This window comes from Pongo abelii, chromosome 4, assembly GCF_028885655.2.
Source record: "Pongo abelii isolate AG06213 chromosome 4, NHGRI_mPonAbe1-v2.0_pri, whole genome shotgun sequence".
NCBI classification, from domain to species: domain Eukaryota; kingdom Metazoa; phylum Chordata; class Mammalia; order Primates; family Hominidae; genus Pongo; species Pongo abelii.
Window position 1 is genome coordinate 159,745,804 of NC_071989.2, and position 27,717 is coordinate 159,773,520.

Consider the following 27,717-nt stretch of genomic DNA (forward strand, 5'->3'; position numbering starts at 1 on the left):
GAATACTATACAGTCATCAAAAAGAATGGGGTAGATTGCTTGGCAATGATACAGAAAGATGCCCATAAAATACAAAGCAAAGTGCAGATTTATATGTGTAACAGGATGCCATTTTTTTCAAAAACACATTGTGTGTGTGTGTGTGTGTGTGTGTGTATACATATGGAATCTTAAATGTGCATAGAAAAAGGCCTGGAAGCCCAGTGCTTTGGGAGGCCAAGGTGGGAGGATTGCTTGAGGCCAGGGGTTCAAGACCAGCCTGGGCAAAAAGCAAGAATAGATTCTCTATTAAAAAAAAAACTTTTTTACATTAGCAGAGCATGGTGGCACAGGCCTGGAGTCCCAGCTACTCAGAAAGTTGAGATGGGAGGATCACTTGAGCCCAGCAGTTCAGGCTACAGTGAGCTATGATCATGCCACTGAACTCCAGCCCGAGTGACACACTAATACTCCGTCTCTTAAAAAAAAGAAAAAAAGGAAAGAAGAAAAGAAAAAAGTCTCAAAGGCTACATACCAAACTGCTATTAGTAGACTGCTCTACAGAAGGACCTGAGCAAGGAACTAAAATCAAAAGAAACTTTTATTTTACCTTTGCTATTTTAACTCTTTACATGGGAAATCTAGTCCTGTTCTTATACAATTATAAAATTAATTTTTAAATACAGTAGGGACAGAGGAAGGGGAAAGGAAGGAGAGAGAAGACAACTGTCATTTTTTTACTTTATATCTTTCGTACTGCTTGAGTTTTGGGGGGTTTTTCCCCAATAATCATGTGTTATTTGGTAATTTTTTTTAAAGGGAAATTTTAAAATATTTTTCTAAAAAATTTAAGTGAGCTGAGTGCAGTGGTGCATGCCTGTAGTCCCAGCTACTCCAGAGACAGAGGCAAGAGGATAGCTTGAAACCAGAGTTTATCTAACCCTGTAACTCCCCTGCCTCCAAGAGGTAAGATGCCAATTTTGGGGAATTCCTCTTATACAAAATATGGTGGAAAGAGGGTTTCACAGATTCAAATCCTGGCTATGATCCCTTCTCGAATGACCCTGGGCAGGCCTCACTTTCCTTGTTTCTCCCTATGGAAATGTTATGAGGACCAACTAGGAACCATAGAGTTCTCTGTAAACCTTAAAATGCTACCCAGACAGGAGCAATAATGGCTGTCAAGGAGCTAGGAAGGAAAAGGCTGGACAGGGGCTGAGGTACTCAGATAAAAGCCAAAGATGCCTTGTGTTAACAACAATAAGCTGAAAGCTACCTAAAATGAAAAGGAAAATGAATAAATACATTGTGGCAATTTCCTATCAGGAAATACTATACAGCAGTGAAAAAAGAATGAGCCACAGCTGGAGATACGAACATGAATGAATCTGGGTCTCACTCTGTTGCCCAGGCTGGAGTGCAGTGGCATGATCTCAGTTCACTGCAACTTCCACCTCCCAGCCCAAGTCATCCTCCCACCTTAGCCTCTCAAGTAGCTGGAACTACAGGTATGCGCCACCACACCCAGCTAATTTTTGTATTGTTTGCAGAGATGGGTTTTTGCCATGTTGCCCAAGCTGGTCTCAAACTCCTGGGCTCAAGAGATCCACCTGCCTGCTCTGCCTCCCAAAGTGCCAGTAAGGCATGAGTCACCACGCTCAGCCTAAATAACATTTTTAAACATAAAAAAACACTATATATTATTTAGGGATGCACACATTAAAAAAAAAAAAAAAACTTTAAAGAAATGCAAGAAAAAAACCCCACTAAATTCAGAACACTCGTTTCTTGTTGGTGGCTGATGAAGGAGAAATTTCAAGTGATTGGAAATGTGTTATTTCTTAAACCAGATGAGTGAGCATGCAGGTGCCTGCATTTTACCCTCTATATCTGAGAGACTCCTTCAATTTTTCTTTTTTTCTTTTTACTGTATTTTTTGTTTTTTTCTGCTTCAACTTTTATTTTAGATTCAGGGGGTACATGTGCAGGTTTGCTACCTGGGTATACTGCGTGATTTGGGTAGGGGTGATCCCATCACCTGGGTACTGAGCATGGTTCCCAACAGTTTTTCAACTCTGCCTCCCTCCCTCCCCACTCTAGCAGTCCCCAGTGTTTACTGTTGCCATCTTTATGTCCATGAGTACCTGATATTTAGCTCCACTTATAAGTGAGAAAATGCAGCAATTGGTTTTCTGTTCCTGTGTTAATGTGCTTAGGACAATATTTTCTAAAAGTCTATGTTGCCAGTTTCCTGGGGACCAGATCACGCAGGAGTTGCACCTGCAGAGACAGAAGTGGGGTGGAGAGGGACCAGGGCTCCTAAGTCTGCTGCTGAAGCTGACTATAGTGAAGGCAAAGGACACGTGGCCTGAAGGCCAACAGAGAGCCTGGCCAATGCTCTGCCGAGTGGGTGGAGACCGAGTCAAAGGCCCTTGACTCATAGGGCAGTCCCATACCTGCCCTGGCCTCTCAGCGTGACTCCTTGGTGACACAACTCCCACAGCACCCACACACCTACACCCACTTACCCCAAACACACACCCCTGGCCTGGGCTGCCCGGTTTGTCCACTGTGTAGGTGCTCAAGGACACAGAGCTCCTGCCTCTCAAGGAACAGCCCCAGGGTGAGGTCCCTGGGAGAGAAGAGTTCAGCTCTGCCCAGAGCAGCCCTCAGACAAAGAGCCAGCTGCTGCTCGCCAGTCATCCGTTCCAATCTGAAGAGTGACTGTCCTGGGCCAGTCATGGGAAAATCATCAAGAACTTCCCGCAATGGTCATGGTGGCTGCCAAGGTCTTTCTCTGGGGGTTGGGAGCTGTGCTCCCCCACAAAACAAGGGGACCTAGCTGCCCTGTGCCTTCCTGTGGCAACTCTCTGGAGGATGCCCGGATACCCTCCCTACAGACGGCCAGGGATAGGAGGGGCAGGCACTGCAGGCATGTGGGGGCATAGCAGCAAGAATCTAGGAGGGCAGGCACAGCAAGGCCTGGCCCAGTGGGAAACCAGGAGCTGCCAGAGCCAAAGAGAGGGTGACCCAATCATTGGTTGTTACAGAGTTTTTACGACTTGGAAGAGAATACCCTGAGATGCCAGAGAGTGAAACGTTTTCGTTCTAAAGCTGGGAAACCAAAGTCAGCAAAGGCGAACAGACGTGCCACAGCCACATGGGACAGCAGTGGCACAGAAGAAATGCACACCCCGTCCTCTGATGGCCACTGTGCACTCTCTTACCACACCATGCTACTGCTCAACCTCTCCCTCCCTCACAGTGGTCAGGCAAGCAATGAGGGAAAATGATGGAGGTGAGAAAGGAAGAACCCGGGCTGATGTGGGCCCACAAAAGAAAGAAGTCTGGAATAACACTGGAAGGGGCTGCCTACGAGGTGGAAAGCGCCCTGATCCCAGGGGTCGGGGTCACGCAGAGGGGCACTGGGGCTGTTGAGGGAATGCAAGCCAGGTGTCTTCAAAGCCCCACCCATATCTGAGTTTCCGCCACTCCAAACAGGGACAGATGTTTGAGACAAAGCAAAGGACAACTCATCCAGAGGGGACATAGCATGGTCCACAAGTGGCAGAGGGTTGAGGGCAAATGTCTTAGTCTGCTTTCTGCTACCATTCTGTTGAATATCACAGACTGGGTAATTTATAAAGAACAAGTTTATTTGGCTCATGGTTCCGGATGATGAGAAATCCAAGTGCATGACACCACCATCTGGCAAGGGTCATGCCAAGGTGGAAGACAGAAGGAGAAAATGAGGGGTTGAAATACAGAGTGTATTAGCCAAACTGGCCCCTTTTATAACTAACCTCCTGTCCCCCCACACCGTGATAGTGACATTAGTCTATTTATGAGGGCAGAGCTGACAATCCATTCATGAAGCAGAGGGATTACGTTTCCAACATATGAACTTTTGGGGGACACATTCAAACCTTAGCAGCAAGTTATCTAGAGCACAGAAAATCAAACCAGTCTCATCATCTCCTACTGGAATCCTGTCAATAGCCTCATGATTAGCATCATTAACGATAATAGCAGCTACCATGTACCGAGTGCTTACCACACTGGTGGCCCGTGCTGAGTGCTTGCCACACACTGTCCCATTAATTCCCACCATTCTAGGAGGTAGCATTGACGTCATACAGAGCTGACAGGTGAGGATGCAGAGGACCAGAGTGACAGACGCGGCACCTACCCAGGTCTGCCAAGCACTGAATCATGTGCTCTTCACCAGGGGTACTCAAGGAGCAGCCTGGACCAGCAGCACTGGCACCACCACCATCCACTGGATCAGATGCTCTGGAGTTGCAGCCCAGCAATCTGTGTTTAACAACCACCCTCTCCTCCATCCCCAGGATTCTGATGCAGGCTCATGTTTGTGAACCAACTGCTCTGACCATTTCCCAATGCTGCTAAGAAGAAAAATCAACATTTCTATGTCTGGTATCAAAATATTTTAGGGTCTTTCCCAGGCCAACTGGTCAATTCTCCCAACCAAGGAGAGGCTGATTGCAGTTATTCTGATTAGTCTACTAAGTTCCAGAAGAGACCCAGGTTCCACTCTGCACTTCGTCATTTTTTTAGGGTCTGACCTTGAAGTCACTTCCCTCCAGAAGACCCCCCCAACCATCTGGTGCCCCCAAATTACTCTGCACTCCCGTTATACCTATGCCAATCCGACTCATTTGGCACTTACTGGCACACAATGCCTTTCAGGTCGCACTCATAGCACATCTCCCCATTTGACCAAAAGTTCCTGGAAGGCAAAGCCAGCTCCTTATGCACCTGTGCATCAAGAACACTGCACGGCACTGGGCACGGGAGCTATCAGGAAATGATGCTTGGGAGAGTGCTAGGAGAGCACTCTGGTTCTCCTCCTGCCTTCTCATCTCTAGGCCTTAATTTCCTCATTTGTGAAATGTGCCATTATTCTACTCATTCACTAAACAAACTCAGAAGAGCCATCCACCAGGCACTCTTCTCCCGCTACAGAAATACACTCGAGAGGACTAAGGAGGTCCCTGCTCACCCCCTTCTATTCTAGGAAAAGAGAAAGACAGTAAACAAATAAACACTAAAAATAACAATTTGCCAGACACTAAGTTCTACACATATGCTTTCTCATTTGCAAATAAATGAGATTCTTTCATAGCATGATACATGTATGAGAAAAATAAAATAGTAATGTGACAGAAAGTGAAAAAAGGGGCTGCTTTGCATAAAAAGATCAGGGAAGGCCCCTCTGAGGAGCTGACATTTGAGCTGAGACTTGATCGATAAGGAAAAACCAGCCATGGGAAAAGCTGGGGAAAGATGTTCTGGGCAGAGGGAACAGCATGTGTGAAAGCCTAAGGATGAGAACAAGCTTGGCTTGCTGGAGGGGGAAAAGCAGGCCAGCATGGTGTGGCCAAATCACAGTGGGTGCAGGAGTAAAACAGTAACCAGTGGGTTGAAGAGAGAGGCAGACAAACAACCTCCTACAACGCTGCCTCTCTCAAATCAGGTCGGCCTGACCCAACCAGGACATCCGGGCCCCAAGTCACAGGCAGCACTGGGGGTAAGGGTATGACTCAGACCCCACAGCTTCCTGGGGCCCCAAAAAACCTGGTGGGGGTATCCAGGGGCAGGCATCAACCTTCAGCATGAATGCCATGCCATACCCATGAACACCCAAGGCTGGGAGACAAACATGGTTACATAAGCGTATAGAACATTACACACTCCCAGCGGCAGCTTCCAGAGAGACATGATCACGTGCTTCCATGAAGTGCCAGTCCCTGATCACATTATTTTCCCGGGACACAGCCAGGACAGCAGTCTTGGTCAGGGGAGAGGGAACAGGGTCCAGGATTCAAGGGTTGCTAGTCTTGGGAAAGCCTTAATCTTCTCTGGGCCTCAGTTTCCTCATCTGAAAATTAAGAGTTGTTAGAAAGATTAAGTGAGGCCGGTCACGGCAGCTCATACCTGTGATCCCAGCACTTTGGGAGGCTGAGACGGGCGGATCACTTGAGGTCAGGAGTTTGAGACCAGCCTGGCCAACATGGTGAAACCCTGTCTCTACTCAAAATACAAAAAATTAGCCGGGCATGATGGCGAGTGCCTGTAATCCCAACTACTCGGGAGGCTGAGGTAGGAGAATCGCTTGAACCTGGGAGGCAAGTTGCAGTGAGCCGAGATCGTGCCACTGCACTCCAGCCTGGGTAACAGAGTGAGACTCTGTCTCAAAAAAAAAAAACAAAACAAAAAATTAAATGAGATACGGAATGTAAACACTGTGCCTGGCACATAGTAAGGTATCAGCATTAGCATTATCAGTTTTTTCACTGCCTCAGTTTCTTCTGTTGCAAAACAGAGACCACCACGGGGATGCTGAGTTTGTACTAACTAATATTCTACCCTCCTAATACAATTCCACCCTCCTTTGTCAAGGATTTTTTTAAAACATTCTGAGTCCCCTTTTCTGACCTCTCATCAGATGCCGAATTCCCCTCTATCACACCCCATTGTTTGGAAAATGAGTAAGTGCTGATTAAATCCCATTTTGACGGTACTGTGAGAAAAAAATGATGCATTAGGAATCTACACATTTCCCTGCACTGTCATTCTGCAAGGGGGTGGGGAAGGACGTTGCTGATTCTTCTGCATCATCCACAAAAGTCCCTCCCTCCCCCTACCAAAACACAATCTCTCACCCAGTCGCACAAAATTCCCATCTGCTCCTGTACGCACAATGAATGTACAATGCACACGTGCACACAAATGTCCTACAGCAGAAAGCTCAGCCTTCAAACTCCATCCCCAGAAGCACTCCTGGAAACTCATCTATCCTGCACATGCACACAAATGTCTCCAACAATGTGCATACAAAATATGTTCAACAGAAATAGTATAGGAGGAACTCTGGAGCCAAATGCCCGAGTTCAAATCTGACTTTGCAACTCACAGCTGTGTGACCTCAAGCTCCAAGTACCTCGGTTTCCTAAAGTATAAAATGGAGATAATAACAATATTAATGTTTAGGATGGAAGTGACAATTAAATGAGTCTAATACACGTAGAGCGTTAAGATCAGCACTTGGAAAGCGCCCAACAAGAATTATTATTTTCCTCCTCGTGACATATGTACACTGCTTCCACAACTTTATACGAAACTCCTGACGCCGCGCAGGCAACTCGTCTCCACAGGATAGACACCCAAAGGGCCGCAGCGCCGCCCGCACCCGGAGGGTCTGCGCTCTGTACAACGGCCCCACGCCGTTCCCAGGCGTGCTGCCCCGCGCAGTGCGCACGCGCGCCCCCCCATCAGGCCCAGCGCCAAGCAGGGAGTCCCGGCGCAGCCTGGCCTGGCCGCTGGCGGAGACGCCCCGGGACCCCGCGCGCCAGGCCTGGGTGCACAAGCCACCTTCCCCAGCTCGCGCCCCGCCACCACCCAGGCTCTGGACGATCTGGGCCCGGCCTCCCTTCCTCCCCTCCATCCCCGCTCCGGCCCGGCCGGCTTACCCGAGGACGGGGAGCTTGGGGACACAGCGCCCCGCTTGCTGCGTCCAGCCCCGAATCCAGGGACGGGGCAGCGGCCCGGGCCAGGCTCCGGCCCCCCGTAGCACTCCTGGGGCTCCTGGACGGGGGCAGGGCACCCGGGCCGAGGACTAGGAAGTGCTGGGGGCCTGGCCCGGCCGCCCCACCCCTGGGAAAGTCCCCGGAGACTGGCAGACCACTCGCCCAATCGCGCCGCGCGCTCCGGGCGGTTCCGCGGCCGCCAGGGGTGGGACCGAGCGAGGTAAACACCGGCTGCCCGCGGTTCCGGGGGCCCGCGGTGTCTCTCGTCCCCTCGGTGGCCTTCCCCTCTAGGAGCGACTTCCCTGGCGCCACCGTCCGGGGCCCGCGCGGCCCCTTGCCGCACTCCCAGCGCCGGAAGCCCCTGGCGGAGGCCTGGGGCCACCTTGAAAGCCGGAATTTCAGAGCGGAGGCGAGCCACAGAGACCACCCAGCCCCTTCTTTGTGCCGAGGGGAACACAGGCCAGAACAGGGAGGGGACCTGCCAAAAGGCACGTAAGCATTTGGCACTAAGCCAAAGCTGGAGCTCAGGGCCCCAGAGTTCCATCCAGGGCGCTCCAGGACTCTTCTTAACGAAGCTATAGAAATTCCGAGCTGAAAGGACCCATAAAGACTCTTACCGCGAACATTTTTTGCTCCAGACATTGTAAAGGATTCCCAAACGTCGTAAACGCTTTGCTCCAGACATTGTAGATGCTTTGCGTGCATTATTTTCTTTGCACAATCACACTAGGGAGGTGGGTTTTACTACCTTTTCTTAAAATAAATAATATTTGAGTCACAAAAAGGTTAGATGACCTCAGTAAGGGGCTGAATCAAGATTCAAACCCGGGTGGGCAAATCCAGAGGCCGCGTGCCACCCTACCTACTTATATGTGGGGTAGATAATCCCAACAGACTGGGATTTCCTAGACCGGTAAGGAACATAAACTTGCTTTAAGGGTAGGAAAGCTTTTTAAAAGCTTATCGTTTTATTTTTAAAAAGAAAGAAAGCTAAATTTTAATTCCAAAAAGTGGAAGGTCTAACCTTGGAATAAAGAACAGCTCTTTAAACTAAATATAGCTTTATGAAAACCCTATTGCAAAAGACCCATTTCACTGGTACTGTTGAAAACTTAGTCATTGACAGGCCCTCATCCTCAAAAAGAATTAGGGGAAAGGATTTGGGGAACTGTTTAATACACACCCTCGTTTTAGAGAAGAGAGACCCATCAATCAACTGTGACTTCGCAATAATACACACACAGACACTTGCCCAAATTATATACCTAATCTTTAAGGCTTTGTAACCTCCTAGGGTTCCTTCAGTTACTTCAACGGTGTTATCAGATCTTTAAAACGATACTCATTCTAGTTTAATTATGAAAAGAATTACACTTATGCCTTGATTCAGAAGGGAGGGAGGGAGGAAGCAATGCAAACTCCAAAGCACCACTGAGTCTCACCACTGGGGGATCCTACAGAGAAATTGGGAATCCTGGCCCTGGTTTACATAGCAGCTCCCAGGCATCATCTCCACCCATCAGATCCGCACCTGCCAGTTTTCTTCCTGCTCTTTGCCTGTACTTCCCAATTCTCTTCCTGCAGTGCTCTCTTCCTATTCCCAACCCACATCTTCTCCACCCCCACCCTCTACCCACTGAAAACTAAAATTTACTTAAAAATGGCTGGTCTCTAATTACTTGCATTTTGTTTCCACACTATTTCAGCTGTTTTTGTAGCATGTCTGGCATTAGCTGGGCAGACAGTTTCATTTCTCAAAGTGTCCGCTGGGAATTCTCAAGCTTGACATAAAAAATGGCACTCAGTCATCTTTTTGTCTGATTTCCTAGTTCTGGATCCTTTTTCTTAACAGTTCCAATTTGTGAGAAAACTCATTTATTTATGAAGTCGTCACTGCCCCCACCTCTTCCATTCTTTGAAGTCTTGGTTTGTCTTCAGGGCATTCCACCCTGTTAGAGGCCATGGAGCCCATAGATAACAAACCCCTATTTGGCAGATAGGTAAATTGAGTCCTCTGTCTAGAAAAGGACTTGCTCTAGGCCACACACATTGAGTGACACAACCAGGATTGGAATCCAGGGCCTTGGCTCCCAGTCCTGTGTGCTTGGTCCACTGTACCAAGTTGTCTTCACAATGACATGATTTTTCTCACTGTCTTGCAGAAACTTACCACTGTCATAAACACAGGCTATGAATTGAATTAATGGGATTCCAATCCCTGCTCAGCCACTTACTACCTGGGTGGCCCCTCTAAGCCTCAGGCTTCTGTCTGGAAAATGGGGAATAATATACCTAGTCCTCATGTGATCGTGAGGATAAATTGGATAATGCAAATAAAGCCCAAGGCTCAGCACACAGTAGGCATTCAAGAAATGATAGTGGTGTCTAGATGTGGGCTGCATGCATTGGGTAGAACTTTGCTCTTAAACTCAGCAATGCAACCTCACCAGGCTCCATCCCATCATACACATCCTCTGTGAGACCCTAGCCTCTAGGAGCATGGCAGGAATGGGAGACAGGCTCCCTAGCCTGGCACTGCCTGCTACCCTGTGGTCTGGAAGGGGATTTCCAAATCAAGAAGCTGGGCCTGACACTGGGAGCTGAGTGACTCAGGCAGGTGCAACCTCTTGTTCTTCCAGAGTAATGACAAGCACTCGCACAAAGCCACACCCAGAAGGAGAATCAAACTGCCTTTGTTTTGTTTTGTTTTATTTGGTTTTGTTTTAAAGCACACAACTTCTCGATCTCCTTTCTGCTACTCCCTCCTCCTTCACCTCTGCTGAGGTAGCTACAGAGTCAGACCCAAATACACATTTGAAGGTAATAAAAAACATACGAAAAATCCATCTATAACCAACTTAACTCTAGACCAAGTGCCAGAAGAGGGGTGGAGGCTGCATAATAAAAGCATTAAAAGGTAACATGTATGGAGTATTTGCTGTGTGCTATCTCCACGCTTTTATTCATAATTCGTCTCCCAACCAGCTTATGAGGTTGGTGCCATTATCATCCACATTTCACAGACGAAACTGAAGCTTTGAGGTATTAGATGACTTGCCCAAGGTCTTACAGCACAGCAAATAACCGGAGCTTGAAGATCCAGGCTCTTAAACGCTTAACACTCTTAAGCATCATGCTCCAAAGTCTTGCCAGCTAGCAAGACACAGAACTCAGAGTGCCAGGCTTGAAGCGTCTTTAGAAATGATCAACCCAGGCAGGGCGTGCTGTGGCTCATGCCTGTAATCCCAACACTCTGGGAGGCTGAGGCGGGCTGATCACCTGAGGTCAGGAGTTCAAGACCAGCCTGGCCAACATGGTGAAACCCCGTCTCTACTAAAAATATAAATATTAGCCAGGTGTGGTGGTGGGTGCCTGTAATCCCAGCTACTCAGGAAGCTGAGGCAGGAGAATCACTTGAACCCAGGAGGCGGAGGTTGCAATGAGCCAAGATCGCGCCATTGCACTCCAGCCTGGGGACAAGAGCAAGACTTTGTCTCAAAAAAAAAAAAAAAAAAGAAAGAAATGATCAACCCAGTCTTTTCATTGTAGGGCTGGAGCCACACCAAGGGCCAGAGAGGGGCAGGGACTTGCAGGAGGTCTTACGTTGAGTTTGTGATTCATACATAGGACAGAACCCAAGTATCCTTCTCCCAGCACAGTGCTATTTCCACATACCCCACTGATAGGAAATGGAGTGTCTAAATCAAACAAGCACATGCCTCATTGCATTAGGAGAATGAGTGAATCAGGGCCTTGGCTAGGGGAGAATGGAACTTGGGAGCAGCTAATGAACTAGGAAAAGAGCAGCCCTGGGTCCCTTCCTTAGATCCATAGCCTGAGGCAATCTCAGGAGTGTAAAACCCTCCAGTGGATTCTAGGTACTTTTTGGTGCTGGGTGTATGTGCATGTTAGAGAGACATTTTGGTGATAGTTAAATGAGATAATGCACGTCAAGCACATGATATTGACTGAAACCGTTCTAGGCAATTGTGGCAGTTTTTGGTAAAAAGTAAATAAATGAGCAGGGTCCATGGTCCCAGCTTCTCTCCTCAGCCTGAGAAGACATTTTTAATTCTCTCTATCCAGCTCCCAAATATCTGCATGAGGAGGTAGTTGTATTTTCAGAAGTTTTCACATTCATTCAGCACCTTAAGGTGAATGAAACCATTTCATACCCACAACTTGCCCATTTCCCAAGAGACCGTCATGCAGAGGATAAGGTGTGGGCTCTGGCCTCTGGGCTTAAATCACAGCCCTGCCACTTACAACTCTGTGCCTTGGTTTCTTTATCAATGACATGAAGGCTATAACTGTGCCCAATTCACAGGGTGGTGACAATCAAATGCCACAAGGCTTGGCCTCAATGAAAGGTAGCGATGATCATTATGATCATCAATCCTATGAGGCAGCAGGGATTGCTTCTCTCCTTTTCCCAGGAGGACCCCAAGGCCTGGAGCTGGGGAGCAGCTTGCCCTAGACATCAGACTGTCTTCTGAGGAGCTGGGCCTAGAAGGCATTGCTGCTGACTTTTCTCCAGGCTCTTTCCCCTTTTCCCCCTTCTCTATCCCAACTATTTTCCCTGTGTCCCTGGGCTGGCCTGTTACACTTCAGTTTCTAGGGCACCACTGGAGGAGAGGAACGGGCAAAGTGACACTGGGGGAAATTCCCAGCCTCGTCACATACGTGGCCTAGCCAGGCCCCTCCCACAGTTCCTAGGAGCCCTGGGTCTCCCCACTCCAGCATCTCTCCCCCTGGCCTCTCTGTCTCCAGGTCAGGGTGTCAGGCTGGATCTGGGCTTGCATCCAGGGTTGCCCCTTGTCATCCTCCTGGAAGTGGGAACAGGTCAGCCAGGCCCAGCCCGGCCCAGCCTTTCAGGAAGTTAGACCCACAAAACCGGAGCATTTCCTAATCCTGGGAAGCCCTAACAGGGCCCTGAGAGCAATCCTCTTTCAGTCCCACCTACCTTCCTCCCTGTCCTCTCCCACACCCTCTTCTTCTACGGCCCCTCCCTGCTCTCCCTCCATTCCTCTGTAGCCTAGAAGCCACCACCAGACTTGGCCTCTGTTCCTTGCCTCTTCTAGCCAGGGACTTCCCTGGACTGTGAAAAGATGCCTGGGGAGGGGATGAAGAGGGCCATTTGGATGAGCTGGCCTTTCTTCATCATTCCTGGTTCCAGAGTTTCCTCATTCTTACGGTAACATTTATGGACCACTGAGGATACAGGAGTGGACCAATCAGACCCGCTTCCTGCTCTCTCAGAGCTCACAGACTCTCAGGAGCCATACGGGGCTATTTAAATAAGTAGAATTAAACTAAAATTAAATAGAATTTTAGTCCAGATTTTCTAAGTGATCAAAGAGGAAGCTGCGTCAGCTGTGTCTGCCTACCCTTGGCCCACTCCCTGTGCCCTGGGCTCTCTGTTACAGGTTCTACCGCAAAAGAGTCCAGCGGCCCTAGAAGCAGAGCAGGCAGGAGAGAAGCAAGAGATCCATTTGCTCCAGTGTTAAGGAGGGTCCCAGCCTCCACTATGTTCCCCTGGAGGCAGTGCCGATTCTTGGTCTCTTCCTATCTAGCTGTAGACTTCTAAAGTGCCCAACACACACCTGTACACTCTCCATCGAAAATTCACTGTACACACAGATACACACACAAATACAGTCACCAGCTTACACCCACACAGACAGACACATACACACTTCAGGGATCTGACACAACACAGGCACACGTTCTCACATACATGAACACCCACATCCATATTCGTACTTGCATACCTCCCTTTTCTTGAGGGAAGAAGACAAAATAGGCTTTTCTTTTCCCTTTGGAAAAGCTAGTAACAACTAGAGAGATAAAGACTGGCCAAGAAGGCAAGGCCAGAAGAAGAGGAGCAGGAAGAAGAAACGAGATGGGGGAGAGAAGACAGTGGAGAAGGAGGCTGGGTGAGGAGCAGGGGCTGGGAGCCCAAGACCTGGGTGGGAAGAGCAAGCTGGGCTGGGAGCAGCAGACCCTGGCTGGCAGGACATGGGAGGCCAGGTGGCTCTTGGCACAGAGCTGGGGGTGTCTGCTTGCCCCAGCACCCTTTTGCGGTGGGTCCTTTCCCCTGTCCTGGCCCACCGGCCCCCATCTAGTCACTCACCTGGGGAAGGGCAGGAGAATACGAGGGTGTGTGCACCAGGGGTGGCTGTCCCTATGAAGGCTCCTCGGCTCACTGTGCTTCTGCAGGAAGGACGGCTGGGCTGAGCTGACTTTTAGGCAGGAGGGGAATTCCCCGAGATGGAGGAGCCGCCACCAGGCAGCCCCGCAAGGCCCAGCTGAGGCCCCATCCTGCCCGCTGGCAGAGCAGAGAGCCCTTATTTGTCAGCCTCCACCTGTCACTTCCCAGACTGGCTGTCCCGTGCTGTGAATTCCAGGGAGTTGGGGTGGGGGGGGTGGCGGATCTGGGGAGAAGAGTTGGAAGCCTGATACTTCCTCAGCTGGGCTGGGAAAAGGCACCCGAGAATGGGCTGGGGCAACCTGGCCTGGCCTCCCTAGATTCTCCTGAAGACCTCCATTTCCTCCTTCACCTAAGGTGGGGGATTCCAGTGCTCAGGGCCCTGAGGAAGTTGCCAGATGCCCAGCCCACATCCTCCCACCCCGTTCCTATCCCACCTGTTTCCACTTACTCTCTGAGGCTTCTCCATCCATAGTGAAGAAGGGGCCCACTCCTTCCTTGGTGCATGCCGAGTCACATTTGGATGTCAAGTAAGGCCTTAGAAACTGCAGCCCAAGGAATTCTGCACGGACCAGCTGGAGATCCTGAACAAGTCACCTTGTCATCCTGAGCCCCAGTGATCCCCTGCTTAATGAGTCCTGCTTTGCCTGACTCCTGCCATTTAATGGTAATTAAAATAAAATGATGGGCTGGCACAGTGGCTCATGCCTATTAATCTCGGCACTGTGTGAGGCCTGAGGCAGGCTTGAGCCCAGGAGTTCGAGACCAGCCTGTGCAACATGGTAAAAACACTGTCTCTACAAAAAATACAAAAATTAGCTGGGCGTAGTGGCACTTGCCTATAGTCCCAGCTACTTGGGAGGCTGAGGTGGGAGAATTGCTTGAGCCCAGGAGGTTGAGGCTGCAGTGAACCATGATGGCACCACTGCACTCCAGTCTGGGCAACACAGTGAGATCGTGTCTCAAAAATAATAATAAATTTAGAAATAAAAGTAACAGTTTGTAGACATCCTTTGTAAACTACTGACTGCTTTACAAACAAAAAGTCTTTGTTCCTTATCCCCTGAAAATATGCCTGGGGAGGGGATGAAGAGGGCCTTTTGGATGAGGTGTAGCCTTTCTTCATCATTCCTGGTTCCAGAGTTTCCTCATTCTTATGGTAACATTTATGGACCACTGAGGATACGAGAGTGGACCAATCAGACCCGCTTCCTGCCTTCTGAGAGCTCACAGACTCTGAGGAGCCATATGGGGCTATTTAAATATAAATTAAGTAGAATTAAACTAAAATTAAACAGAATTAACAGTTCAATTCCTCAGTAGCACAAGCTGCATTTCAAGTGCTCAACAGCCACATGTACCTACTACATTAGACTACACACATATATGACATTTCCATTATTACAGAAAGTTCTATTGGATAGCACTGCTTTGGGGGCCACAGGTAAATGAACAGGTGATTACAATAAAGTACAGGAAAGATGTGTTTTGGCAGGAGAAATGCAGGGGGCTTTGGGAGCCTGGACAAAAGAGTATCTGATCAGGATATGGGGATCTGGGAAGTCTTCCTGGAGGAAGTGACACCTAAACTGAGACCTGAAAGTAGCCAAGAAAGAAGATAAGGAAGAGTGTTCTCCACAAAGGGAATAGAATATTCAAAGAGAATAGAGAATATATTCCGAGAACAGAAAGAGAAGAGAGAATATATTCCATGAACTGTTCAGTTTGAGTAGACCAAGGGGTTTGAGGCAGATTGGGGGAAGTGACAGAGGTAGACCTGGAGAAATAAACAGGTCCAGGTCACAAGGGGCCACATGCAGCCTCTGCAGGAGGAGAGGGGCAATAAGAGGTGGGGGCAGAGAAGGGTCCATTGAATCCCATCCAACTGCATCTGTGCCCTTCAGATCAGGATTACACGGGGATGCTAAATCTCCTAGCCCAATGGCCTCACTTTACAGACAAGGAAGTGGAGGCCAGACAGGGGAAATAAATTTCCAAGTGAGTAAATAGAGGGACTTCCTGACTCCTAGTCCAGTGCTCTTTCCCACACCACACTCAGCCCTTCAGTGGCACTGCCACTTTTCAAGGGCTTGATTGCCACATGTGGCAAGCAGCTACCATGCCAGACTGCACAGATATTTCCATCATCACAGAAAGTGCAGTTATATGAATGATACTGACCCTTGAGCTAGACCAGGGGCAAAAAGATGATGTTTTCCTGTACATAGACCCTTTTCTCTGCAGGGGATGAAAATATGTGTAGCTCAGCCCTAATATTCCTGGATTGCAATTTTCCCCCTATATACAATATTTTCACTTTGAAGTCCACTATAATCACATATTCTCTGTAAATTCACAGAGTCTGGCTTAGACCAGTTCCTGCCCACGGAATCTTAGATGGCAAAGGGACCTTGAAGGGCTAAGGAGGTTCAAGGAGCTGGAGCGACATGAGCTGGCATTTCCAGTTAGAATACCTGGCTGGCACATCCCGTGAGGAGAATGGCTCTGAGCTCCCCCTGCTGAAATGCTGACAGCAGTTTCTCTCACGTCTTCCCCCTTCCAGCCATGCATGGATTCCCTGAAGTTGCCTTCTCTGTTCAGGCCAGGGGATAGATACCAAGGAAGAACAGGCCCTCGGACTGGGAATCAGTAGAGCTGACTTTGAATCCTGGCTCTGCCATATGGCCCTAGGCAAGTTTTGGTCCTCAGCTTCTCCTTCTATAATGTAAAAAATCAGGCTAGATGACCACTAAGGGACCTCCCATTCTGACATGTTAAGGAAGTCCAAAAGTTCAGAGGAAGGAGAAATCAGGATGAATAAAGGTGGATTGCCAATAGGTGGTTAGGAAATAAAAACACTAATAGCTAATATTTAAGCTTATCATATGCCAGGCAAAGTACTCAGTGCTCTTAAGTGAATTATTTCATGCATCTCTCTTAAGAACTGTATAAGACTGATACACTATTCTGCACAAGAAGAAATGAGGCTCCTAGTGAGTTAAGACAACTGCTAATAAATGGCACAAGTAGAGTTCAAATCTAAGTAATGTCTCCAGTGAGGATGTGGAGGAGATGAGACCTATACTGGATCTTAAAAGAGGGCAAAATTTGGATATACACAAGGAAACTCTCACAGGACCACTCTTTTGATACGGAATTATCTAGCCCTACCTCACCCATTTTGACATCTCTGGTCTTGCTGCTGATGTTGTAGGGACAGGATTGGGCCAGTCTCATAAAAGCTATTTGATACTTAGGGAATGAATGAATTTGACTCTGTGAGTTTCCTGGTTCACCAATTCTGTTGAAAGTTCCCCAAGAATAGAAACTCTTCATGCCATTAGGACCTAGCCCAGGATTTGGCAGATTTCTGGACCCCATCATAGAGCTAAGAAATCAGACTCTCTAACGAGGGGATCCCTAAAGGCAGCAGTTTAATTAAACTCCCTGATACTCCCCGATACTCCCCATAGAGTTTGAGAAGCCAAAACTCTCAGCTGGATCTTCCAAATCCAAAGTGAGAATTATCTGCTCACATATAGGCAGCTAGGTAGAACTCACTGTCAGGAACTCACTGGTAGATACTGAGGATGTGTTTACTTCTCTGAGTCACCCAAGCATCAAATCTATGATTTTTGCAAAGTCCCACTCAAGCCAATGAAGTTACCTTCTTATCTGAACTTTGAGGACAGGCAGTTAGAAGAGGTCATAGAATCATAGTTTTTCAGATGTCTACTGGCTCAATAGCCTACCCAGAACCAGCACATCCTCCCCCAACCATTGGCAAGTGGTCAGCCAAGTTTTGCCACCCTACTTCAATGATGGGGAGCTCACTACCTTACAGATAGCCCATTGCATTGTCAGTCAGCTCTCATTTAAAGCTCAGATCTGCCTTCTTCTCCTTTGGATGGGTGCCTATCAATGGCTGACAAATTCTTCCAAGGCCCTTCATGATCTAGTCTCTACTTACCATCCCTTCCCACCCTAACCACCCCTAAGCATTCCTCAAATGTGCCAGCTCCTTTCTGCTTCTTCTTCTTTTTATTTTTATTTTTTTGAGACAGAGTCTCGCCCTGTCGCCCAGGCTGGAGTGCAATGGTACAATCTCGGCTTACTGCAACCTCCGCCTCCCAGGTTCAAGCAATTCTCCTACCTCAACCTCCTGAAGCAGCTGGGATTACAGGCGCGTGCCACAATGCCCAGCTAATGTTTTATATCTTTAGTAGAGACAGTATTTCACCATGCTGGCCGGGCTGGTCTCGAACTCCTGACCTTGTGATCCACCCGCCTCGGCCTCCCAAAGTGCTGGGGTTACAGGCGTGAGCCACCGTGCCTGGTCTTCCTTTTTGCTTCTTTTGGCTTCCTTGCATGTTTCTTGGCCCCTGGCTGCAGCACCTCCCCTCCACTGTGCCTGTCGCCTGGCCAATGCCTGCTTATTTTCTCTGTCTTGACTTAAGTGTGCCTCTTCTAGGAAGTTTCCCTGAGCTTCCCCACTCCTGCACTCCCCTCCAGACCACAGCAGGCCCCTTGTTCTGCATTTTCAAGCCCTGCTTTTCTCTCTCTCTGCAACTAGTTGTAATAAAATGATTATTGGTGCAGTTAATTTAGCATCTGATGAGAGAAATGGTTTTCAGCCAGGGATGATTTTGGCCCCCACAGGACAACTGGCAATATCTGGAGACATTTTTCATTGTCACAACTGAGGAGGGAGTATACTACTGACATTTATTGGACAGAAGGCAGGGATGCTGCCAAGCAGCCTACCATGCACAGGACAGATCCCTGTAACAAAAAATGACCCAACCCAACACATCAACAGTGTTCTCAACATGTCCATACAGAAAACTTGTTCTGGAGTACCAGCCCCATGTGGTCAGGGACTATTTCTTCTTTGATTGTCACAGTTTCACCAGTGCCTAGCAAACAGCGGGCAATCCATGAATGCTGTGGAGGGAAGGAGAGAAGGAGAAGGAAGTGGGTCATAGAATGAAATGCTAGAACCCCATTGAGTGGGGCTGACATGTACAATATCCCTGAGGTTGGGGAGAGTAGAGGACTGGGGAGATACATGTAAAGAGAGCTGAGACTGGGTGGACAGACCTCGGGAGCCTTGAACACTGGGCTAAAGAATGTCGCCTCTGGCCGGGCGCAGTGGCTCACGCCTGTAATCCCAGCACTTTGGGAGGCCAAGGTGGGCAGATCACAAGGTCAGGAGATCGAGACCATCCTAGCTAACACGGTGAAACCCCATCTCTACTAAAAAATACAAAAAATTAGCTGGGCTTTGTGGCGGGCACCTGTAGTCCCAGCTACTCGGGAGGCTGAGGCAGGAGAACGGCGTGAACCCAGGAGGCAGAGCTTGTAGTGAGCCAAGATCACGCCACTGTACTCCAGCCTGGGTGACAGAGCGAGATTCTGTCTCAAAAAAAAAAAAAAAAAAAAAAAAAGAATGTCGCCTCCATTCTGTAAGCAATGGGGGGGCCATAGGAGTCTTTCTTCCCACTAATATTAACAAAACATTTTTGTGACCAAAAATGATCTGATCAAACTGGCACCTCAGGAAGAGATCTGGGGATAGTGAGAAGTATGTCTTGAGAAAGGGGATTTGACTTGTTAGTGACAGAGGCAGGTCTTAAATCCACAAGTATCCCTCTTTATTTTACTGATGCACATGGGGTAACCCCGGTTGCAAACAGCTGTCTGAAGAGCAGGCAGCACCCTTTTTCAGACTGTGAGTAAATGGACGGGCCTCAAACTTTGAGGCCACAGGCATCTGCTTGGTGCCAGGCCAGCCACTGTTACTGATTCACCATGTGGCCTCATCAGTACTTCCTCTCTCCATCCCTCGCCTTCCTCATCTGTAAAAGGGAGTAAATTCTCTTCGCCCATTTATAACACTGAGCACAGCTGTGTGCACAAAAGGGCATCCATTAGGATAATTTCATAGAGAATATTATAGGCCATGGGTTTGTTAACTTTAGTGTCCTTTGACCAGGGGTTCTCAATCCTGACTGCACATTTAAATCACCTGGGGAGCTTTCTAAACACACAGACCCTCCAGGCCCCACACCAGATTAATTAAATCAGAATCTCCGGGTGTGTAGCCTGGGCATGGGTATTGATAAAGCTCCCCAGGTGATTTTGAGGTGCAAAGTTGTGACCACTGACCTAGAAGCTGCCTTTTTTTTTGAGACAAAGCTGCCCTTTTAATAGCTGGTTCTGATGCGGGTGATCCCAGGAACTTACTGTCGTTGAGTCACTGTGGTCTCCCAACTTGTTCCTTCCTTTTGTATCAGGAAGGTGACTTCTCAATACCAAGATAGGGACAACAAATTTCAGAATGTAGAGAGAATCCCTCTTCTGGGGAGTCACAGAACACTACGTATGATGGGTGTGAAAGGAAAAGTTAAAACTCAAGCTAAGCCACTAAGTGGAGAGGAGGTATGTGTAATTCTATCAGCATTTGAAAAATGGGATTCAGGGAGGCATTTTGCAAAATTGTGCTTTCCAAGGAAACTGATACAGGGTGGTATGTTGCAAGATTCTTGTCAAAGGAAGAGGATCCAAGTATAGATGTTGCAACACTGTGCTGCCAAAGGAAGTGGAAGCAAAGGAAGTGGCTTCTTAGTCTATCAGATCTGGAAAAAAGCTTAGAGATTATCTTGACCAATCTTCTCACTGGATAGAAGGGGAAACTAAGGTTCAGAGAAGGGAAGGCTTGTGCCCAGGGGCAGCCAGGGAGTTACTGATGAGTTCAAATTGCAATCCAGGCTTCCTATCTACCACCTACCTGCTGCCCTTTCCTCTTCTCCCCGAGTATCTATCTCCTCACTGTTTTGCTCTGGGTCCCTAGCCCAGCCTCCACATCCCCACCCTCTGGAGAGCGCCCAAGGTCAAAGGATGAGCCTAAATCTGTGTGCCAGGATCTAAACCCACCAGATGACAGGGGCGAAAGCCAGCGGTGGCAGTGGCAAGCCGGAGAGGAAGGAGCAGTGTCTGATGATGTGGCCTGACCTCAGAAAGGAAGCCTGGTTGGTCACCAGGGGGAATTTCCCCGGGTGAGGTCTCACGTCTATGCAAATATTGCACTGCAATTAACCTGGACCCTGGGATGGGAGAGAGAAAAGAGGAGAGAGGACACTGGGAAAGACAGAAGGGCAGGTAATAGGACCTGAACATTCCCAGGGTACCAGGCACTGTGCTAGGCTCCTCATGAAATTAATCTCATTTTGCCTCTAAAGTATCCTCCAATGTAGGAAAATTGAGAGTCTGAGGCCCATTGAAAGGGTGCGTTGCCCAAGCAAAATCAGCACATTCCTACCCCAATGGGAGACCAGGCCTCAGGGAGAAGTGATGATGGTGACGATAGATTTGGCGCTGCGGCTGCTGACAAAGGTGACAGTAATGAGGCTTGAGTCCGGGAGTCTAGCAAGGTTTCATTTTAGGTTTCCATCTCACTCACCAGGGGAGTTTTATCCTGGGAACGGCCAAAGGCAGCAGGAAGGTAATGACCCTGACTCACCTTGGGCAAATCCCAGCACTCTGGTTTTTCAAAGCCCTGTGGGGGCAAGGGATGTGGTAGCTGGCACAGTTAACCCCTTCACCACCAGTTTCTACAATGCTCCTGGAAAAGTGAACGGAATGGGATCCATGCTTTTGAAGGAGAATCAATTTTTCTCTGCTACCTCTTTAAATTTCACTCGCTGTGCGCCTCACCATATTCAGAAAGCCTTCCCCAGGGACTTCACTCCTTTTCCAAGGCTTGATCTCGTTTACTGCCTGGTTCTCCAGGGAGCTGGTCTTGTCTCCCAGAACAGGATGCCAAGTAGGATCAGAGTTCAAGTCAGGGCTGTTGGGCTCGAAGTCTGCCCTCCACACAGCCTGGTTGGTTGTCTTCCTCTGATGGGCTTACACAACAACAGGCAGACTCCTGATTTCTGGAGGTGTGTGGGGCACACTAAGGCTGTGCGCTAAGAAAAGTGTGAGTGTGCACATGCCCCAGTGTGTGTGAAGAACAAGTTAGGATATATATGCGAGGATATATATCTTTCCCATGTGGACAGCCATACACACACACACACACACACACACACACACACACACACACACACACACACACACATACACAATGTCTGTATTTTTGGTTGTTATCAGCAAATTAAAAAAAATTATTTTCTCTATATGGTCAACAATGTGTGTCTCTGTATGTGTTACCAGCAAAATACCGTACATTTCTTTGTATTACCAGCAATGTGTTTCTCATCCTACTGTGTGCTCTGTGGGTATGGCTGGCAGCGACTGTAATTCTGTGTGATAAGCGGTATTTACGGGCCTTGAGTGGATAGCAGGCACACGGGAAAGTGGGGGAAGGAAATGTCAGTTCCCTACCCTCCTTGCTTTCCTTTCAGGCCCTCCCAGGTCAAGGTCCATGGCCTTCAAGACTGCCAGGGAGGGGTTCTGCCTGCAGCTGGCAGCACAACAGGCAGATGGTGGTAGTTGGGAGGAAGGGGTGGGGCCATCCCACAGAAGGAAATGCATGTTCTGGAAATTTTAACAGCTGGGCCTGTTTATGTGGTGGGGGGACATTCCCAGACGGCTCTTGTTTAGGGTTTTGTCAGTCCTTACCTAGCTGAGAGGAGGGCAGTGGGACAGCCTACATCAGGGACCTCTGTCCTCATGTCCTTCTCTGGGTTCTTAGGGAATGGAACCTGGCTTCACATCTGCTTCCTCCCCGCTCACTCCCCATGGCACTTTAGGGCCCTTTTCCCTGTTTTCTCGCTCCCCAGTGTCCTTCTCTTTTCTCCATCTCTGCGTCCTCTGTGCTGGCTTGTGTCCTCATCCCCCCCACACCTAGGGACCCCAGCTGCTGGTCCTGTCTCCTCCATGCTGGTCCCTGGGGATATCTTTTCTAAAGGACATCTCTAATCATATACTCTCCCTCCCTAGCATATTCAGGGGCTACCAGTGCCTGGAGGATAAAGCCATACTCTTCAGCCTAGACTCAGTGACCTTCCCAGAGGGCGTTCTCGCACAGCGGGTGACGGGCCCCAGCACTCCCACGCACCTCTCCTTTCCCAGCTCTGCACCTTTGCTTCAGCCATTGCCTCTGCCTGGACACCCCTCCCTCCTTCAGTAGTTTCTAATGTAAGAGCTTCTCTAACCATCTGCTGAGGTGCTCTCAAATGTCCCCTTCTCCAAGGAGCCTTTGTTAGTCCTCCCTGTGGTTAATTCATCACCTCTGCACTCAGTGTCCCTTGCTTGGTTGAGATTTTTCTTTTTCTTTCTTTTTTTGTTTTAAGACAGTTTTGCTCTTGTCATCCAGGCTGCAGTGCAGTGGTGTGATCTTGGCCCACTGTAACCACCGCCTCCTGGGTTCAAGCGATTCTCCTGCCTCGGCATCCCAAGTAGCTGTGATTACAGGTGCCCGCCACCACAACTCAGCTAAATTTTTTTTTTTTGTATTTTTAGTAGAGACGGGGTTTTACCATGTTGGCCAGGCTGGTCTTGAACTCTTGACCTCAGGTGATCCACCTGCCTTGGCCTCCCAAAGTGCTGGGATTATAGGTGTAGCCACTGAGCCTGGTCTGGTTGAGATTTTTCTAATAATCTTTCCCTACTTAGCTCTCTGTGTAGCAGGCATAGTGTAGAGCATCAGACTCCCCCCTCTGACCCTGATTACTCTTCTCTAAAATAAAATCCTGCCTATTATTGATAATAAAGAGCTGATATACTTACTGAGTCCTTCGTATGTTCTAGACAGTGTGCTCAGAAATAAACGTGCATTGCCAGTACAGACAGGTCAAGTTACTTATTTACTTCTATTAATAGTGGTGCATGGGATTTGAACCCAGGCCTGCCTGCCTCCACAGACTTAACCACTGAGCAGAGGGCTCAGTTATGTAACTACAATTTCCCACTTGCCTCACTCCAACCCTAAAGTGGGGAAATCTGTAGGAAACCCAAGTTCTGGTGGGGAATGAGGAGGCATGTTAGAGCGCTGTTTTACCGCTTCTGGGTTCTGAAATTCAGGTTGGGCAACCCGACACTTCTCCCTCCCGTGCTCAGCTCAGTCTGGCTTCCTCATCAGTAGGTAAAGGAGGAAGTGTCAGCGGAGAGAGCAGAGCCTGGATTCAGGACAGCTGCGTTCTAGCCTCAGATCTGGCCCTTACTAATACAGTGGTCACAATCCTGTCTCTGGGCCTCAGTTACCAAACTTGTGAAACGAGGGGGTTGGTTGGGGCTATCTCTAAGACCATTTCCAGTGAGTCAATCCATGATGTACTGCCTATGTCTTCAGGCAATTTGTTTCACCACTTGGAGCCCAAGTTTCCTCATTGGTAAAACGAGGGTGATCACCCCTATAATACCGCAAAGGAAGTAATGGCCATGGAGGCAAAGCTTCTCAAGTGGGATTATTCCGGTGGCGTCTTATTGCTTGCAGCTGTGCTGGGGCACCATGAATATAGGGGGATTTTTTTTTTTTTTTTTTTTTTGAGACACAGTGTCCCTTGGTAGTCCAGGCTGGAGTGCAATGTCACGATCATGGCTCACTGCAACCTCCGCATCCTGGGCTCAAGCGATCCTCCCACCTCAGCCTCTCGAGACTGCAGGCATGCACCACTACCTCCAGCATTTTTTTTTTTTCCTATATTTTTTTGTAGAGACGGGGTTTTGCTATACACAGGCTGGTCTTGAACTGGGCTCAAACGATCTGCCCACTTTGGCCTCCCAAAGTGCTGGGGTTACAGGCACGGGCCACTGCACCTGGCCATAGGGAAACTTTAAACAGCCAGCTGTTCCCACACCACCGCCACGGGTAGGAGGTTGAGTGGCAATTCCCAAATAGCTGCTCTCTGCTCAGGTTAAAAGGGCACCCCCCTCCCAATGGGCAACTTCCTTTGGGTATTTCCTAGTGGCCCCAAAGACCAAGATTGGCCCATCTCAGTCCAGAGCTTGTGAACAGTTTGCCCTACAGGGAAAATGCAAGGCTCAAGGCAGGAAAGGGAGCAGTGAGGAGCTAGAGAGTATTGAAGCCCACCTCCACAGGTGATGACAAAAGAAGGAGAAAACACAGGGTGCTTCTAAAAGCACCGGCCCTGGCTGGGACGGCAATTCCAGTTCTGTCTGCTGCTATCTTGCTATGTACCCTGGGCCAGTTGCTTCCTCTCTGTGGAAGTGACAGTTGTTTCATCTGCAAGTGAGAGAGGGAGGTGAGAATTTCTGAGGGCCCCTTCCACCCTTAGAACATCACAGCCATCCTCCCTTTCTCCCACTTTGAGACAGCAGCGGTTTGGGCTTCTGCTTTCTCTTTCCTTTTAGTTTTAAATTAGGCCCCATCACTTCTCCTGATTAAACTTTGGCCACAGAAGCAATCTCCAGTGTCATTTTGGAGAGAGCTGAGCAGGAGGGACACTCAGTGGAAGCTCTTTAAGCACCAGAACCACATTGGTTCGTATGTTTTGCACCTAGCACGTGGCATGGAACATAGGAGCCACTCATTAAGTGTAAACTGCATGCATGCATGAATGGGGTGCTCTGGTTCAGAACAGTGGCTACTCTCCTCCTCTGCTACAACTCCAAGAAAAAAATGTGGTTTGTTCAGCCGGCACCTGGCTCTTAGTAGGACTGTTGCAAAAGGCTCCCAACTGGCACCCTGCCTTCCTACATTTGTCCTCAGAGCATAGCTAGACGCACACCTTCCCCACTCAAGAACTCCAAAGGCTTCCCCTAGGTTATCAGAGAAAATCCTGACATTTAAAGTCCTCCTTAATTGGAGACAAACTGTCACTTCTCATCTTGTCTACCTCACCTCACAAACTCTTAGGGTTTCCTTTCTGCTACCGACCAGTACCAGAATGCAACTACCTTAACTGAAAATTATGCGGAAAATGCATGCTGAGGCATTAGGGAGGCATTAGACAACAAGTGCCCGATTTTAGCTGTCCTCATTCCTGGTTTCTAGGCCTCCTCTTCTGTGTTCCCCTCAGCTCCATGGGCTCTCCTCACTTCTATTCCCTGATTCCACTCCTTTCCTTTCTGCCCCAAGCCCATTTCCCTCAGTATATATTTTAAGGCACTTTTCTTTTTGGGTTCAAATGCCTTTGTGATCTGCAGCTGACTGATTTCATGAAATCAAAGCCATAAAGCATCATGGGCTCCACCTTTCAGCCCCTACAACTGAGCCTGGTTTGGGGCAGGTAGAGAGACTGACTCTGAGCCAGGCACGAACCCTGCCGAGCACCTCCACGTGGTACCTCCTTTTATTCCCACAAGGCTACAGGATAGGTGGAATTGGAATGAGGAGCCCTGTTTTACAGAGAAGGAAACCGAAGCTCCTGTGCTGATGGTCAGTTAGTTACAAAGGTCTTAATCCAAAACTCTGAACGATTTTGTTAATTTATCTTTCAGTAACAGTTCAATTAAGTTAGACAAATATCCGAAAAAGCTCTTAGCTGGCCCTCAAGGCACTTGAGTTCATAGCCCAGAAGAAAGGAAGTAAAGACACGGTAAGGTAACTTTTCTTTGTTTCAGACTCATTATGTCAGAGATTGAGAGCTCTTCAAAATTGTTGGATCCAACCCCCCCACTATAAAGATGGAGTAACTGAGACCCAGTGAGGGCAATGGCTGGTCTGAGTTCACAAGTGAGGGAGGGACAAGACCAGACTCTCTCACCTGCCTGGTGCTGTCTTCACGGCTATGAAAACAAACACATGCGCCACGCATGGTGGCTCACGCCTGTAATCCTAGCACTTTGGGAGGCTGAGGCGGGTGGATCACCTGAGGTCGGGAGTTCGAGACCAGCCTGACCAACATGGAGAAACTCCACCTCTATTAAAAATACAAAATTAGCCAGGTGTGGTAGCGCATGTCTGTAATCCTAGCTACTCGGGAGGCTGAGGCAGGAGAATCGCTTGAACCTGGGAGGTGGAGGTTGCAGTGAGCCAAATTTGCGCCATTGCACTCCAGCCTGGGCAACAAGAGCGAAAGTCCGTCTCAAAAAAAAAAAAAAGAAAAAAGAAAAAAAGAAAAGAAAGAAAACAAACACGCGCTAACCTGCAATAAACTAGTCTGGTCAGCCAGGGTAGGGAGCAGCACCCTTTGGCCAGCAGCCAGCCCGATGTCATGGTCACTGGACAATCTTAGACCAAAGCCACAGACCAGAAGTAGGGCTGGGGGAAGGGAAGGCAGAGGAACTGCAGGTGCGCCTACTTGCTGATCAGTGACCTGCATGAAGGAAACTTTCCATGCACCTCTCTAGATCAAGATCACATCGGGCGCCCTTGCATAGTTCAAAAGAGGAAGTCTGGGCTTGGTTGAAATGGATGAAGAGCGTACAGAAATGTCCAGGCAGCGAGAGGGGATGAGCGGGGACCTGAGGCCAAGAGCACGGTTGGGCCAGCCTTACCCCAGCTTGCTGCAAACTCAGATTCTCCTGTGTGCTTCCCGGGAAACACCTTGCAAGAATTTAAAGATGTAACTCGCTCCTGGACAGACTTTACACCCTCAAGCTCTAATGAGGAAAATCCAGGCTGCAGGTTCTAGGTAGAAGACAGAGGCCCTCACTGGAAATGTGTTTATGTGTTTGTGCATCTCTTTTTATTTCTTCCTTAGAAATAAAGTGTCAAGGGAATGAATCGGAGGCATACTTTAGGATGTTAATGTTAGAAGGGAAGCCAAGATTTTTTTGTCCAACTCTCTCATTGTAGATAAGAAAATAGAGACTCAGGGAGGGAAAGGGGCTGGCCTGAGGTCAGAAACAAGTGCATGGCAGATGCAGATTTGAACCCAGGCATCCAAATTCCTGGTCCAGTACTCTAGCGCGGCCTGGATGGAGATGGGTGGTGAAATGGATGGGAAGATTTGTCAGTTTGCCCCAGCACATTTACTATCCTTCCCACCACCCCGCCCAGCACATTCAACTGGCCCCTGCCACCAACCCTGCCACCAACCCCCTCATTCAAAGTACAGACACTACTCA

The 27,717-nt window shown here is 48.7% G+C and overlaps 1 protein-coding gene across 5 annotated transcripts in view; it reads right to left on the reverse strand.

Annotated features, from left to right (window-relative positions):
- The window catches only part of TNIP1 (TNFAIP3 interacting protein 1), a 57,372-nt gene extending 43,570 nt beyond the window's left edge, over positions 1-13,802 (reverse strand). For 2 of the 5 annotated variants that reach the window (XM_054556084.2, XM_054556085.2), the window contains exon 1: positions 13,663-13,797. Coding sequence is in view for 2 of the 5 variants with exons in the window: in XM_054556082.2 (XP_054412057.2) it covers positions 7,473-8,073 (601 nt within the window). In the remaining 3 variants the exon portion in view is untranslated. Of the gene's footprint in view, positions 1-7,472; positions 11,021-13,662 lie in introns of those variants that run through there. The other 3 variants (XM_054556082.2, XM_054556083.2, XM_054556086.2) reach the window with 2 other exon arrangements.
- Positions 13,803-27,717: the final 13,915 nt, after the last annotated feature.